This window comes from Pelobates fuscus, chromosome 4, assembly GCF_036172605.1.
Source record: "Pelobates fuscus isolate aPelFus1 chromosome 4, aPelFus1.pri, whole genome shotgun sequence".
In the NCBI taxonomy this organism is placed as follows: domain Eukaryota; kingdom Metazoa; phylum Chordata; class Amphibia; order Anura; family Pelobatidae; genus Pelobates; species Pelobates fuscus.
In genome coordinates this window covers 206,191,151-206,207,446 of record NC_086320.1, presented here as the reverse complement: position 1 = coordinate 206,207,446, position 16,296 = coordinate 206,191,151, and the positions used below count along the sequence as shown (strand labels likewise).

General features: G+C 42.0%; 1 protein-coding gene across 1 annotated transcript in view; it reads right to left on the bottom strand.

Annotated features, from left to right (window-relative positions):
- SLC39A6 (solute carrier family 39 member 6) overlaps window positions 1–15,867 on the bottom strand; it is a 28,146-nt gene extending 12,279 nt beyond the window's left edge. The window contains exons 1-4 of the mRNA XM_063451863.1: window positions 15,247–15,867; window positions 13,984–14,152; window positions 13,264–13,433; window positions 3,853–4,044 (exon numbers count right to left, since the gene is read on the bottom strand). Of these exons, the coding sequence (XP_063307933.1) occupies window positions 3,853–4,044; window positions 13,264–13,433; window positions 13,984–14,152; window positions 15,247–15,819 (1,104 nt within the window). The 5' untranslated portion in view covers window positions 15,820–15,867. The remainder of the gene's footprint in view (window positions 1–3,852; window positions 4,045–13,263; window positions 13,434–13,983; window positions 14,153–15,246) is intronic.
- Between the last annotated feature and the right edge of the window lie 429 nt (window positions 15,868–16,296).

The window sequence follows — 16,296 nt, the reverse complement described above, 5'->3', positions numbered from 1 at the left end:
CTAGAATTTTGGTTGAAAAATTTGGTTAATAACCAAAAATGGCTATTTTTTGCCAGCTGTCGAATTGAAATGTTAAAGGGGACTCTCCAGGCCCAGGAAAACAAATCCGTTTTCCTGGCACTGCAGAATCCTGCAGTGCCCCCCTCCCATGTTGCTGAAGGGGTTAAAACCCCTCCAGTGACTTACCTGAATCCAGCACCGATGTCCCTCGGCACTGGGTCAGGCTGTGCCCACGCTCTGCCGCCAGCAGGGGGAGACATAATGCGCATGAATATTCAATGAACCCACTTACTTGGGGAAAAATTCCATCTGGGGCTCTTTGCAGTACAGTCTAGCCAACTAATTGGTTTTGCACCCCTCCCTGTAACAGGTGCCTCATCCCAGGGCCCTATTTAGCCTTGTACTGCAGAGAGCCCTAGATGGAATATTTTCCCCAAGTAAGTGGGTTCATCTCATAAGAGCAGACATTTACTTTAAAATTAAATGGTTAATATTAATTCTGTAGTTTTGAGGGTCATTGGCCTGTTAGAGTAGGACCTGCCAAAGATGGGGTACATTGACATTGTGGCATGCTTATGCAATGTATGATCATATAATGTAACTAAACCCCCATTGTTTTTGCCTAGATTAGGTGTTTTTAATAAAACTAATAAAATCTGTCAGTATTGAAGTTGCGGTTTAGTGGATAAGCGAGTTACCTGGATCTTGAGTAATATCATACATACATACATACAAAAACCCAGGGGGCTGCACTCATATATATGATGCCAAAATATATGCAGTATGCAATGACACTTTTTGTTATTGGACCAACATAATATTTTTAAAGACAAGCTTTCTAAAGTTTTCCTCTCTTTTCGGGTCTGAAGAAATACTGATATAGTTTAACACTTAAAACAACTGATGTTAGAGAAGGGGAGGCATCTTGTCTACTGGACTAATACGGGTAATCCAATCGCGCGTGCGTACACACACACACACACCTAGTAGAGAGCACTCTGGAGTCTGATAAAGTAAATTCAAACTGCTAAAAGCAAACAGTCTGAAACGCTGACTATTGTGTATATATTTATTTAACTAGCGTATTTATCGGTGTATAACACGCACTTTCTCCCTGAAAATAGGGGGGAAATGATGGGTGCGTGTTATACACCGATATACCATATTTACTCACCTGTCTTGAAGCGTGGGCCGGTGTTCAGCGCGCACCGCGGTACTGGAACTTCAATTTCAGGTTCCGGCAGGACTGAAAGGAAGTGTGCACTGTGAAGCCGGCCCACGCTTCAAGACAGGTAAGTAAATATGGGACAAGGGGAGGGAAAGTGCACTAGGGGACACTATGGGATGAGGGGGGGAGAATACTATGGAAAGGGGGGGGAACACTATGGGATGAGGGGGGGGGGACACTATGAGATGAGGGGGAGGAACACTATGAGATGAGGGGGAGAATCACTATGGAAAGAGGGGGAGAATACTATGGAATGGGGGGGACACTATGGGAAGGGGGGGACACTATGGGAAGGGGGGGACACTATGGGAAGGGGGGGACACTATGGGAAGGGGGGGGACACTATGGGAAGGGGGGGGACACTATGGGAAGGGGGGGGACACTATGGGAAGGGGGGGGACACTATGGGAAGGGGGGGGACACTATGGGAAGGGGGGGGACACTATGGGAAGGGGGGGGACACTATGGGAAGGGGGGGGACACTATGGGAAGGGGGGGGACACTATGGGAAGGGGGGGGACACTATGGGATGGGGGGGGGGAATTCTATGGGAGGGGGGGAATTTCCTTCTTAAAATGAGGTGCGTGTTATACGCCGATAAATACGGTATTCATTTGACACAATTATTTGATTTTATTCATTATAATTTGAAGGACCTGTCTGACAACCCAGAGAATTTAATTGGCCCTATATTTAACCCTGTAACTTTCTACAACACCATAAAACCTTTACATGGGGGGTATTGACTTAGCTAAATACAAATTAGTGTTTTAAAAAGTAAAACTTATCACGACGATGAGATCACCAGTAAAAGTGCAATTTTTGTGTTAAAAAAAAAGGGCTAAAAAAAAAAAAATATATGAACGCTAACTTTGGCAAGCATTTGTGACTAAGTGGCTTCTACAAAAGACTGGATATACCCCATTTTGAATACTCTGAGTGATCTACTTTTTCAAATTTTATGCCATGATTTTAATTTTAATTTTCATTCCTGGGCCCAGCAAACCAATCTGGCAAATTTTAATATGCAAACATGGAAAGGGAAAAGCCCTACATTTCACCCCTGTAAGTTTCCAAAAACCCATAAAATCTGTACATTGGGGGTATGGTTATACTCGTGAGACATTTATGAATACAAATATGTGTATTTTATTTCAGTAAAATCTAACAGTGTTATGACATTCACAGTTAAAATGTCGTGCAAAACTTCTGTACAAAATGATATATGATAAGTGAGGGTGCCCTTAATATGAAAGGTGAATTATGGTTGAACCACATAGCGCAAATTCTAGGTTTTGTTTACGTTTTGATCACACCTTGTACAATTGGCTCAGTCTTTAAGGGGTTAAAGGCTTACTCCAACTACTATGACCACTTCAGTGTTTTGAGATGTTTATAATGCTTGGAACCTGTATGTGCAGTGTTTCGCTATGAAACGCTGTATATACCGAATTTAACTCTTCGGCTGCCAGAGTCGTCATGCGACCTTCTGGAGCACAAGTGTTTCTGGTAGGCTAATGTCAATCATGGGCAAATTTTCATCGGAGACCCTGTCAAGAGGGTAAGCTGGTACCATAACCAGTACAGCAGGCTACAGGTTCTGATGCTGAAAGTAGGCCTTTCAGTTAAATTCACTTTACATTAATTTTATCTATGTATTTCTAATGTTATATAGAAAATCAGTTCTAATATAAGTTACACTGATCTGAATAATCATTATCCACTTATGAAATCAGAAGAGATAAGCTTAGCCAATCACAATGCTTTCCCATTGGAAAGCATTGGATTGCTTGCGATTGTCAATTTTGATGATCTCAGCCAAGGAGACAGGCCAGGGGTGGGGCCAAATGCTGCCCTGGCCAATCAGCATCTCCTCATAAACATGCATTGCATCAATGCATCTCTGAGGAAAGTGCTGTGTCCCCATGCAGAGGGTGGAGTCACTGAATGTCAGTACAGCACACTGTGCAGCACTGCCCCATGAAGCACCTCTAGTAGCCATTTGAGGAGTGGCCACTGGAGGTGTCCCTAGGCTGTAATGTAAACACTGGCTTTTCTCTTACAGCAAAATGCCTGCAGGGACTGACTGTACTCATCAGAACAACTACATTAAGCTGTAGTTTTCTGGTGACTATAGTGTCCATTTAAGTCATGTTTTTAACCCGACTGCATCGGTAATGCATCATGAAAAAGGAAGGCTCAAATTCAACCAGCAGTGTCCTTTGACTGATTACTAGACCATTCTAGTCTTTAAAACTTCTTATCTCAAAATTGAACATTTCATCGTGATCACGTGACCCGAAGGGCTTGGTTGGTGCAGGGGTACTCCCTGGGTTGTCAAGCACCCTCCCCCCCGCCCCCCCAAAATCGCTGGGAAAGGTGGGTATAGGGCAACAAGGATGCTATGCTGCCCTGCGGCTTTTAATCCCACCTTTTTCAGGACGGCCTAGCATGCAGTCTGTACTTAAGAGGTTAAAAGGGGGTGCAGGGACAGGCTATACACACCACAACAATTATATTAAGCTGTATTTGTTCTGGTGACAAGTGTCCCTTTAAGTATGATTTGTCTGTAAGGGTTAATGTACTGACAATATGCACTAAACAACCATGTCTGGAGTGCTTACCTTTTGTTTTTGGTCCTTGTATTGCTTCATTAAGGTAATTAAATGCTCCACCAAAAACATGAAGTAAAGGCCTCCAAGAGCAGTCAATCCCTTCCAGGTTGCATCTAAGAGAGCATGTTCTTCTTCCACTTCATCTGCAGGACTAATTTCATGCAGAAAACCCCCATGGCTATGGTAATGTTTTGAATGAGACTGAAAGGAAAAAATAATTTCCATAAACAATTTTGGCAGGTGTGGTTATTTTTCCTCTCTGTTTAAGGTACGCTTTCATAACCAGATGATGGATTTGGGTTACTGATTGACCATTGCATTCCAATTCACACAAATGTAAACATGGTGACATTACACTCTCACCTGAATTAAACCCACTGCTATCTCTAGGTCATTCCAATCCAAGCCAGTTAGAGAAGTCATCAGAAGGATATATTTAGCAAAGTAAAGTTTGTTTTTATACATTTTAAAAGCAGAAAACGATCTACCCCTCCTCGATTACTACATTTATTCTCACAGAAGAATCTGCTTTGTAAGTGAAGTACAATGTGCACTATTTGCTTTCCATTATATTTCCCCTATACTTTAGCAAGAATGTATCCGTAGAAAGTATAAATTAAAAGGTTACCATGACCACTTCAGCAATTTCATGTGATCATAGTTCCTGGAGTCTGTTTAAGCAACGTTTAAGTAAGATACACTGCACATACAAAGACTAACCCCTCTGTTGCTGGAGGTTTAACTCAACCTCCGGCAGCATCATTTGTAGTCAAGGCTTATGTAGACTAATATCAATTCTGTGCAAAGTTGGCAGCTGACACTAAAACGCATTGCATGCTGGTACCAGACAGCCATTGACAGCACGTCCTCCCCTTCCTAACATTAAGTGGAAAATTATCCAAGGAGGATTGGGTTGAGGGAAGAACTGGGCATCGTCAATGGAAAATAGGCAACCTTAGAGAGAGTGGGAGAGAGAAAGAAAGAGCGAGAGAGAGTACCACCACAGAAAACACTGGATTTTAGTTCGAGTAACCATTTACCGTATATACTCGAGTATAAGCCGACCGAATATAAGCCGAGGCCCCTAATTTTACCCAAAAAAACTGGGCAAACTTATTGACTCGAGTATAAGACTAGGGTGGGAAATGCAGCAGCTACTGGTAAATTTCTAAATAAAATTAGATTCTAAAAAAATTATATTAATTGAATATTTATTTACAGTGTGTGTATATAATGAATGCAGTGTGTGTGTATGAGTGCAGTGTAACATAGAAACATAGAAACATAGAAACATAGAATGTGACGGCAGATAAGAACCATTCGGCCCATCTAGTCTGCCCAGTTTTCTAAATACTTTCATTAGTCCCTGGCCTTATCTTATAGTTAGGATAGCCTTATGCCTATCCCACGCATGCTTAAACTCCTTTACTGTGTTAACCTCTACCACTTCAGCTGGAAGGCTATTCCATGCATCCACTACCCTCTCAGTAAAGTAATACTTCCTGATATTATTTTTAAACCTTTGTCCCTCTAATTTAAGACTATGTCCTCTTGTTGTGGTAGTTTTTCTTCTTTTAAATATAGTCTCCTCCTTTACTGTGTTGATTCCCTTTATGTATTTAAATGTTTCTATCATATCCCCCCTGTCTCGTCTTTCCTCCAAGCTATACATGTTAAGATCCTTTAACCTTTCCTGGTAAGTTTTATCCTGCAATCCATGAACCAGTTTAGTAGCCCTTCTTTGAACTCTCTCTAAGGTATCAATATCCTTCTGAAGATAGGGTCTCCAGTACTGTGTACAGTACTCCAAGTGAGGTCTCACCAGTGTTCTGTACAATGGCATGAGCACTTCCCTCTTTCTACTGCTAATACCTCTCCCTATACAACCAAGCATTCTGCTAGCATTTCCTGCTGCTCTATTACATTGTCTGCCTACCTTTAAGTCATCAGAAATAATCACCCCTAAATCCCTTTCCTCAGATGTTGAGGTTAGGACTCTATCAAATATTCTGTACTCTGCCCTTGGGTTTTTACGTCCAAGATGCATTATCTTGCACTTATCCACATTAAATGTCAGTTGCCACAACTCTGACCATTTTTCTAGTTTACCTAAATCATTTTCCATTTGGCTTATCCCTCCTGGAACATCAACCCTGTTACATATCTTAGTATCATCCGCAAAAAGACACACCTTACCATCAAGACCTTCTGCAATATCACTAATAAAAATATTAAAGAGAATGGGTCCAAGTACAGATCCCTGAGGTACCCCACTGGTGACAAGCCCAAGCTTCGAATATACTCCATTGACTACAACCCTCTGTTGCCTGTCACTCAGCCACTGCCTTACCCATTCAACAATATTGGAATCCAAACTCAAAGATTGTAGTTTGTTGATAAGCCTTCTATGTGCAACAGTATCAAAAGCCTTACTGAAATCGAGGTAAGCAATGTCTACTGCACCACCCTGATCTATAATTTTAGTTACCCAATCAAAAAAATCAATAAGATTAGTTTGGCATGATCTCCCTGAAGTAAACCCATGTTGTCTCTGATCTTGAAATCCATGTGTTTTTAGATGTTCAACAATCCTATCCTTTAACATGGTTTCCATCACTTTCCCCACTACTGAAGTTAGGCTTACTGGCCTATAGTTGCCCGACTCCTCCCTATTACCTTTCTTGTGAATGGGCACAACATTCGCTAACTTCCAATCTTCTGGGACTACTCCTGTTATCAATGATTGGTTAAATAAATCTGTTAATGGTTTTGCTAGTACACCACTAAGCTCTTTTAATAGCTTTGGGTGTATTCCATCAGGTCCCATTGACTTATTTGTCTTTACTTTTGACAGATGAAATAGAACCTCTTCCTCTGTAAACTCACGTGTAATAAATGACTCATTTATCCTTTTTCTTAACTGAGGTCCCTTTCCTTCATTTTCATCTGTAAATACCGAACAAAAATATTCATTGAGGCAGTCAGCTAGACCTTTATCCTCATCTACATACCTTCCTTCTTTTGTTTTTAATCTAACTAATCCTTGTTTTACTTTTCTTTTCTCATTTATGTATCTAAAAAAGGTTTTGTCCCCCTTTTTTACTGACTGTGCTATTTTCTCTTCTGTGTATGATTTGGAAGCTCTTATAACTTGCTTAGCCTCTTTCTGCCTAATCTTATAGGTCATTCTGTCTTCCTCACTCTGGTTTTTTTTATAATTACTAAAGGCTAACTTTTTGTTTTTTACTATTTTGGCTACATCTGTGGAGTACCACAGTGGTTTCTTGATTTTTTTGCTTTTACTGACAAGCCTAATGCAATTTTCTGTTGCCTTCAGTAGTGCAACTTTTAAATAATCCCATTTCTTTTGGACTCCATTTAAATTGCTCCAGTCTGATAATGACTCCTTTACACATATTCTAATTTTGGAAAAGTCTGTTTTTCTAAAGTCTAAAACTTTTGTTTTTGTGTGGTGTGACTCAGTCACTGTTCTTATATTAAACCACACTGACTGATGATCACTGGATCCTAAACTTTCACCTACAGTAATATCTGATACCAAATCTCCATTTGTTAACACTAAATCTAGTATGGCCTCTTTACGAGTTGGCTCCTCAACGACTTGTTTTAGAGACAATCCCAGTAGGGAGTTTAGAATATGTGTGCTCCTGACACAAGTAGCTATTTTTGTTTTCCAATTTACATCAGGAAGATTAAAGTCACCCATGATGATAACTTCCCCCTTCATTGTCATTTTAGCTATTTCTTCAACTAGTAGATTATCTAACTCTTCAATTTGTCCTGGGGGCCTATAAATCACACCTACACGAGTTACTGTGTGATTACCAAATTCTAACGTAACCCAAACTGACTCTATGTTCGCCTCACTAACCTTTATTAGGCTAGATTTTATGCTATTCTTTACATACAGGGCCACCCCTCCCCCTTTCTTGCCTTCCATGTCTTTTCTATATAAAGAGTACCCTGGTATTGCTATGTCCCAGTCATTTTTCTCATTATACCATGTCTCAGTAACAGCGACTAAATCTACACTATCAGTTGCCATTATTGCCACAAGTTCATGGATCTTATTCCCTAAACTGCGAGCATTTGTAGACATGACTCTAAGCTTAGCATTTTTTAACACACTTGCTACAGGCACCTTCTGTCCTTGTTTTGGGGGACAATTGGATTGATGTTTTATCACCCTTTTGCCCCCCCCTCCTAGTTTAAATACATCCTAGCAAAACCTCTGAACTGCTCACTGAGAACATTTGTTCCCTTTTGAGAAAGATGCAAACCATCTTTTTTGTACAGTTTATTTCCATTCCAAACAGAGCTACCATGAGCAATAAAGCCAAATCCTTGCTCCCGACACCATTCACCAAGCCACAAGTTAAAGTCCCTAATACGCATCCGCCTGTCATTCTGAGTGTTATGCACAGGCAGAACTTCAGAGAATGACAATGTGGAAGCAACCTGCCGTATATCATTGGCAAAAACACTAAAAACTTCCTTAACCTCTGAAACCTCATTGCAAGCCAAGTCATTTGTCCCTAAATGGACAAGTACATCCAATTCCCCTTCCTGCTTTGCTTGCTTAACAATATTACAGATACGTCTCCTGTCTCTGTGAGCAGTAGCTCCGGGAAGACACCTCACAAGACCACCATTGTCCATCTCCACACCTCTTATGATGGAATCCCCCACCAACAACTGCTTTCTATTCGGCCTCACCATAGTCTTCAAGCCTCTCTGCACAACACCACTAGCCTCAGTGCCTCTCTGCACAACACCACTAGCCTCAATGCCTCTCTTCACAACACCACTAGCCTCAGTGCCTCTCTTCACAACACCACTAGCCTCAGTGCCTCTCTTCACAACACCACTAGCCTCAGTGCCTCTCTTCACAACACCACTAGCCTCAGTGCCTCTCTTCACAACACCACTAGCCTCAGTGCCTCTCTGCACAACACCACTAGCCTCAGTGCCTCTCTGCACAACACCACTAGCCTCAGTGCCTCTCTGCACAACACCACTAGCCTCAGTGCCTCTCTGCACAACACCACTAGCCTCAGTGCCTCTCTGCACAACACCACTAGCCTCAGTGCCTCTCTGCACAACACCACTAGCCTCAGTGCCTCTCTGCACAACACCACTAGCCTCAGTGCCTCTCTGCACAACACCACTAGCCTCAGTGCCTCTCTGCACAACACCACTAGCCTCAGTGCCTCTCTGCACAACACCACTAGCCTCAGTGCCTCTCTGCACAACACCACTAGCCTCAGTGCCTCTCTGCACAACACCACTAGCCTCAGTGCCTCTCTGCACAACACCTGTAGCCTCAGTGCCTCTCTCCACGACACCACTACACTCTGAAAGTGCAGAAAATGAATTATGTAGAGCAACAGACTGTGCAATATGCCTTTTATCCACAACTCCAAGTCTACCAGATCCTACAGTAATCCATCTGCAATTCCTAGTATGTCTCTGCGGCAGTGGTTTTGCAGCAGTTCCAGCCTGAGTTTGTTTACCAGATAATTTACAAATCTCAGACTTCAAAAATACAATCTCCTGCCGCAAAATAGAGAACTGTCTACAGATTAGACAACAACCAAACCTCCAAAAAGTGGAACGTGAAACAAATGCAAAGCAACTATTACAATGAACTAAGTCTGCCATTCCAATGAGGTGAATAATTTAAATCAAACAAACCTTAACTTTTTATTTATCCTCCTGAATACCTCGGATTACCTCCAGTTTATCTCCAGAATATCTCCAACCACACACACACTTAGAAGCAACACTCTCCAGAATATCTCCAACCACACACACACTTAGAAGCAACACTCTCCAGAATATCTCCAACCACACACACACTTAGAAGCAACACTTAGATGAAGCAACCAAGCTCTATTAGCCAAGCTAATGACAACAGCCCTTATATACTCCTCAAATCACCTCCCACTAGGAAAGTTTAACACCTGGGTAGGCCTCTGCTTATTAGCAAACAATAGCTAATTTAAATAGCAATCAATAGCAAGTAGCTACCTAATCCAATTAAATGCCTTATAATTACCAACAGGAAATCAAACCTTGTGCAGTCAGTAACCTTTTCCTACAGATGAATCTTACCTGTAACAGTAAAAAAGAACTCTTAGCACAACTCTTAGACAGTTGAAGCTTCTGTAAAACTCTCCAGAATATCTCCAACCACACACACACTTAGAAGCAACACTTAGATGAAGCAACCAAGCTCTATTAGCCAAGCTAATGACAACAGCCCTTATATACTCCTCAAATCACCTCTCACTAGGAAAGTTTAACACCTGGGTAGGCCTCTGCTTATTAGCAAACAATAGCTAATTTAAATAGCAATCAATAGCAAGTAGCTACCTAATCCAATTAAATGCCTTATAATTACCAACAGGAAATCAAACCTTGTGCAGTCAGTAACCTTTTCCTACAGATGAATCTTACCTGTAACAGTAAAAAAGAACTCTTAGCACAACTCTTAGACAGTTGAAGCTTCTGTAAAACTCTCCAGAATATCTCCAACCACACACACACTTAGAAGCAACACTTAGATGAAGCAACCAAGCTCTGTGTGTATGAGTGCAGTGTGTGTGTGTATGAGTGCAGTGTGTGTGTGTATGAGTGCACAGTGTGTGTGTTTGTGATGCAGTGTGTGTTTTGTGTTGCAGAGCCTTGGTGGGGGGGTGGGCATTTTTATTAATTTATTTTTAATATTTAATAATTAAAAGGTCACTCCAGACACAAATACATTCTCATTTGTAGGTTAACATGTTTTTTTCTTATATATTTTGTTCATTTTGATGGATAAAACCTTCCTATTTTCAGTATATTGTATTGCCCATAACAGCACAACAGCTCATGATGTCATTACATATAGATGTAGGTAAACCAATTAAGGAGGGCACATATTCAGCATTTAATGGAATAAGATACAGCTAACTTAAAGTGCTTCTATTCTCTATTGGGTCCCAGAAAGTATCTCATTTAGATTAGACATAAGAGCACAAGTGCCAATTTTATTATATCAAATTGTTGAAATTATCAAAGTATATTATCAACAAAAACAATGAATTAATAAATACATAATAAAATCTAGATTTGGGGTTGTCGGGGTGCCAACATACATTTGTGAGTCAGGTGCAATGTTACCTAGTTACGTCTTTTCCCTCAGAAGCACAAAGGTTACATGAAGCATGAGCAGAGTAGAACACAATTTCATATTTTCATTGAAATCATAAATAGAGCTATTTCCAGCCTGCTTCTATTTGTTTTTGTTATATTATTATTATTTTTTTATTATTATTATTTTTATTTTATTCATTTTTTTTCGTCCCCCCTTCCTGCTTGCTAGCTGGTCAGGGAGGGGGGCTCTGCTTCCCTGGTGGTCCAGTGGCATTGGTAGTTCAGTGGGGGGCTGTGGGGGCTGCAGAGTGGTTACTTACCTCTCCTGCAGCTCCTGTCAGCTCCCTCCTCTCCTCCGCGCCGGTCCGTGCAGCTCTTCTGTCAGCTCACACTGTAAGTCTCGCGGCCGCACTATGACCCCGCGGCTCTCGCGAGACTTACAGTGGGAGCTGACCGAGGTGCTGAACGGACCGGCGCGGAGGAGAAGAGAGCTGACAGGAGCTGCAGGAGAGGTAAGTAACATCTCTGCAGCCCCCAGTCTGTATTATGGCAATGCAAATTGCCATAATACAGACTATTGACTCGAGTATAAGCCGAGTTGGGGTTTTTCAACACAAAAAATGTGCTGAAAAACTCTGCTTATACTCGAGTATATACGGTAATTGTTTGCCAATACTGTTTTTTCCCCACCAGTTTCTGGGATATTCTCTACACCTCAGGGCTTGACAAATTTGCTTGGAATCTAGGAGCCAGAGAAATCAACGCCAAAAATAAATTTTTTAAAGGGACACTATTATAGTCACCAGAACCACTGCAGCTTAATGTAGTTGTTCTGAAGTCTATATCCTGTCCCTGAATGCTTTCAATGTAAACACCGACTTTTCAGACAAAAGGCAGTGTTTATATTACTGCCTGGTGACACCTCTAGTAACAGTCACATAAGCAGCCTCTTTGTTCAGTGCTTCACACTGTACAGCACCTACGTTTATGTTCCCTATAAGGATGCATGAATTCAATGCATCTCTATGAGAAAAATAACTGGAGCTGTGGCATTTTGCTGTGCATGCGCAATAGTCTCCCAAATCCTTTCCAATGGGGAAGCATTGGATTTACTTAGATTGATGATCTCAGCCATGAGGTGGGGCCAGCCGCGGCGTTACCAGCATGGCATGGGAAAAATGGTAAGTAAAGACACTTTTCCCATTTGATTGGAGGAAACACACACTCACTGACAGACACACACAAATAATTACTTTTTTTATTTAAATCCACTCAGTCTCCCTACCTTAGGAGACATGGAGTGAATAGGCTTTCCCTGGGGTCCAGTAGGGCTGCTGTCATCTCCCTTTTGCGCACTGTTTAGTGAGCCGCAGGCTGGAGTGAGGTCATAACCCAGTTCCTGGCATCATTACAAGACGCGAGAGGGAGTAGAGCAGGAAGATTACAGCTACCTACTTCGCCGCCAAACTGTCAGCCACCTGCCTCCCTCAGCTCTCCATTAGCTAGTTGGCCGCCCCTCCATCTTAGTCAGCCGCCTTCCTCCCTATCTAAGCACTCAATGAGCCGGCTGCCACCTCTGCTCTCAGGCACTGAACAGGCTCACAAATCCCAGGCGCCAGGACAAAATTTCCTGGTCACCATTGCACCTGGGATTTGTCGAGCCCTGCTCTACCTACTGTTTTTACGGATCTTAAATATATGTCTATTAATGAATCAAGTATAGAAAGACTTGGAAAAAAAAAAAAAAATTTAACCGTCTGTACTGATGTGTCCTATAGGAATACAACAAAAGAAAGCAGAAATGATCCATAATATTATTTGTATGATGATGAATACATCAGGAAAGCGAGGAGTGTGGCAAGGTTAATTTATAAAAGGTTCTAATTTCTGTTAAAATCTTTTTGTTTGTTGGGGAAAAAAGAAAAAGGGCAATTCAGCAAGCAAAAGTGCTTTAAGAGTCTAGAGTGTCCCTTTACTTCAACATGATTACATTTATTGAATATACTATAATAGATGCAGGTTTGATACATGCAAATGCATGCATCCCAATTCGAAAGTGTGAATAAAAGATTTTTGTTAATGTATAAAAGTAAAATGTATTTGTGATATTAGATTAAAGATATTCCAATATACTGTACTCAAATGAACGTTAAACCTGATATGCCAATATGACATACACAAATGTGTGCACAGTGCAAGTTCCAGAAATATAAATGTATACCAATTTTATAACTGAAAGAAACTATGAAACAAAATACTTACATGTGGGAGCAGATGTAAAAAAGCATCTCCACTTAAAGTGCCGACTGCCAAAGCTACAAGAAAGCTTAACAAGAACTTGAAGAAGACTCTGTTCATCAGTGGTACCAAAATGATGCCCAACAGAGACAAAACACTGATGACACTTATAGATATGAAGCCACCAAGCCAAGCTGTGAATAAAAGAGCAGGAGTTTAATATAATTGATTTAATCAATTTTTTACAATACTTACATTTCAAATTCAAATCCATTAAACAAGCAAAAATCCATTAATGTGAGAGATTGGGGGCAAAGTGACTTGGCACACATACACTGTTACAGTTATATAGTGGCAATATCCACCAGAATACTAATTTCCAGCAACATGCTCTTACAATCAGTATATATGGCAGGAATGTCATGTTCTGGCCTTCAGTCGCAGGGTTGCAAACACAAAAGATTTTTGACACTGAATTATTAAATTTGTAGTTAAGGAATGTTTGCTTGTGGTTGTATGTCACTGTTTTACATGGACCCCGGAAAAAGCTGTGAAAACCAGCAACACTATGCTCATACTAGGCAGCTTGATCACTGTTTAGAAACTAGATATCTTCTACACATAAATAAAACAAGCAGTGTGTAATACACTACTTTATTACCCAAGCATAATGCATTCATATAACTAAAGAAGCCAAATGTAAATTCTACCAGAAGAATACAATTCAGATTTACATTTCCTTACCTACTTTAACTGAATACCCAGGTGAAGTTTTGTCAGGAGGATGGATCAAACAAGACTGCCTATCTATTTGATTAATTATTGCTGGGCAGATGTAGCCAAATTCAGCTTCACCAAGAAGCACCTGCATGTCTATCCCATGTGAAGTGAGAAGTCGTGAAGCATTTAAACACTAGAAGAGAATAAAACAGTGTGCAATTATTTAATTTATTCTGTTACATTATGAAATTGAAAAATACACAGGAAGGAGGTTGTGCACAAATTCCTTTACATGTTTTATAGTTTTTGGCTTAACTAATTAAATATAGATTTCCAAATTTGTATGAGATACTCACATTGGCCATGTTGGAATTTCACTGAAATTTTAACTCCGTCTAAAGATATCATAAGACAAAGTAGTGACTTACTTTATCTTATGTATTTTTCCTACCCTTGACAAAAAAGCAGAGATACAGATGTCATTGTTTATCAAGCTCTCAGCAATTACTAGTGAAAAGGGTTTTGTCTATGGAAGACTGCTTTCAAATTTGCTAATCAACTTCTTCTCACCCTTTAAACTCAATCTACAATACTCTGCTCCTTCCTGGTTCTCCTTCTTCCATTTCTAGTGTGTCTCTTTCTAGTGTGTCTCTTCTTCTGGTTCTTTCTATGATCGGCAACCCGTCTCTGTTGTCGTTCAACAAGGTTCTGTTCTTGGTCCCTTACTATTCTCAATCTATACCGCCTCCCTTGATAAACGAATCACTTCCTTTGGCTTCCAATATTACTGGATGGCAAATAACTTCCTTAAAGAGGCTCTGTCACCTTCTAGGAACAGCATATTTTGCAAGACCCCCATGATGGCAACTTTGCCGGTGGTCACAGGGAATGGTAAGTATTACTATCCTGAACTTGTCCTTTGCAGCTGATGCAATCCTCTTCCACGGCATCTTCTTCAGCTCTAGGAACTTTATCTGCCAAGAGCCGGCATCATGATGTCTATTGAGGATCCCATCAGAGCCTCTCTAGATTAAGCATTTTTACTCTTGATTGTTGCCATGATGACTGAGGGCTTTACAGTAGCAGCTCTGCCTTTTTGTCAAGAATAGGAAAAATACATAAAAATGTAGTACTTATATCTTTTGACTGAGGTGGAATGCCCCCGCCTTGCCCCTCATCATTGCCCAGGATGCCTCCCCGCAATGTCATGGCCCAGGATGGGAGACCACCCCCTGTCATGGCCCAGGATGCCTCCCCCCCTGTCATGGCCCATGATGGGCCCCTCACCTCTAGCTGTGCCCCAGGAAGGATGCTCCCAACTTTGTCTCCAGCAGTGTGTCTCTTCACCACTCTGTGGTTGGCTGGCTGGGCCGGTGACGTCACGTACCGTGCCTCCCTGCCCTCCCCGGCACATGCCTGGCCCCCGGCCTTGCCTTGAGAGGTAGGCTGAGGGTGATGGGGGTGGTGACCATGGTGATGGTGGCGGCCGTGGTGGTGCTTGGTTTGATGGGAGTGATGCTCGGTCTCCCGGCCTATCGTCCTCAGCCTCTCCACTCCCAGGCTCTTCAGCAGCTGGCGGAAGCCGTGCACGCTCAGGCTGTGGTTATTGTCGCCGTATCGCTGGAAGAGGAGCAGCAGGTGCTGACGCTGAGCCCCGGCCGCTAACACCGAGTCCACCCCGGTGGTGAGCGGGCTGGAGCTGGGCACCTGGCTGCTGCTGCTCCTCGGTATCAAGGTACCGGTCTGCGCTGGCAGGGTGACGGTGACTGCCAGGTCTCCCCCGGTGCTCCCCAGACACAATATGGCGGCCACCAGCAACAAGCAGGGCAGCCCCGGGCACCGCGCGACCAACGGCTTCATCCTGCGTGCCGGACACTCCACGGTCTCACGCGCTCACACGGGAGCCACTCCCACACTGTCACGGTGCTGACATTATGAGTGGGCGGGGCTTGATGCTGAAGCTGACTCCTTCCCTGTTGTCCAGACACAGTGCCAGAAGGCTGACCACGCCCCCATTCCATCAGCCATCCTGCCCATCCCATCAGCATGGAGAGTAGTAACATGTCCCTTTAAACTAAGCATGGTGTTCCAACATTTTGGGTTCTCTGGGTTACACATAAAGTATAAATATAGTGAATCTAAATAAGTAATAAAAACTTTTTATTTCCCAATGTCTGATTTTTATTGAAAGCGTGCATGGATACAGGACTACACAAAACATTTACAGATATGTGGTATAAAACACTTCTTTTAACAGATAGTACAGGAATCTCGTAATTAGAGGAGTGCTGCATTGCACAGCACTGTTATGAGTCGACAGCGTGGTCCTAAGTTTAG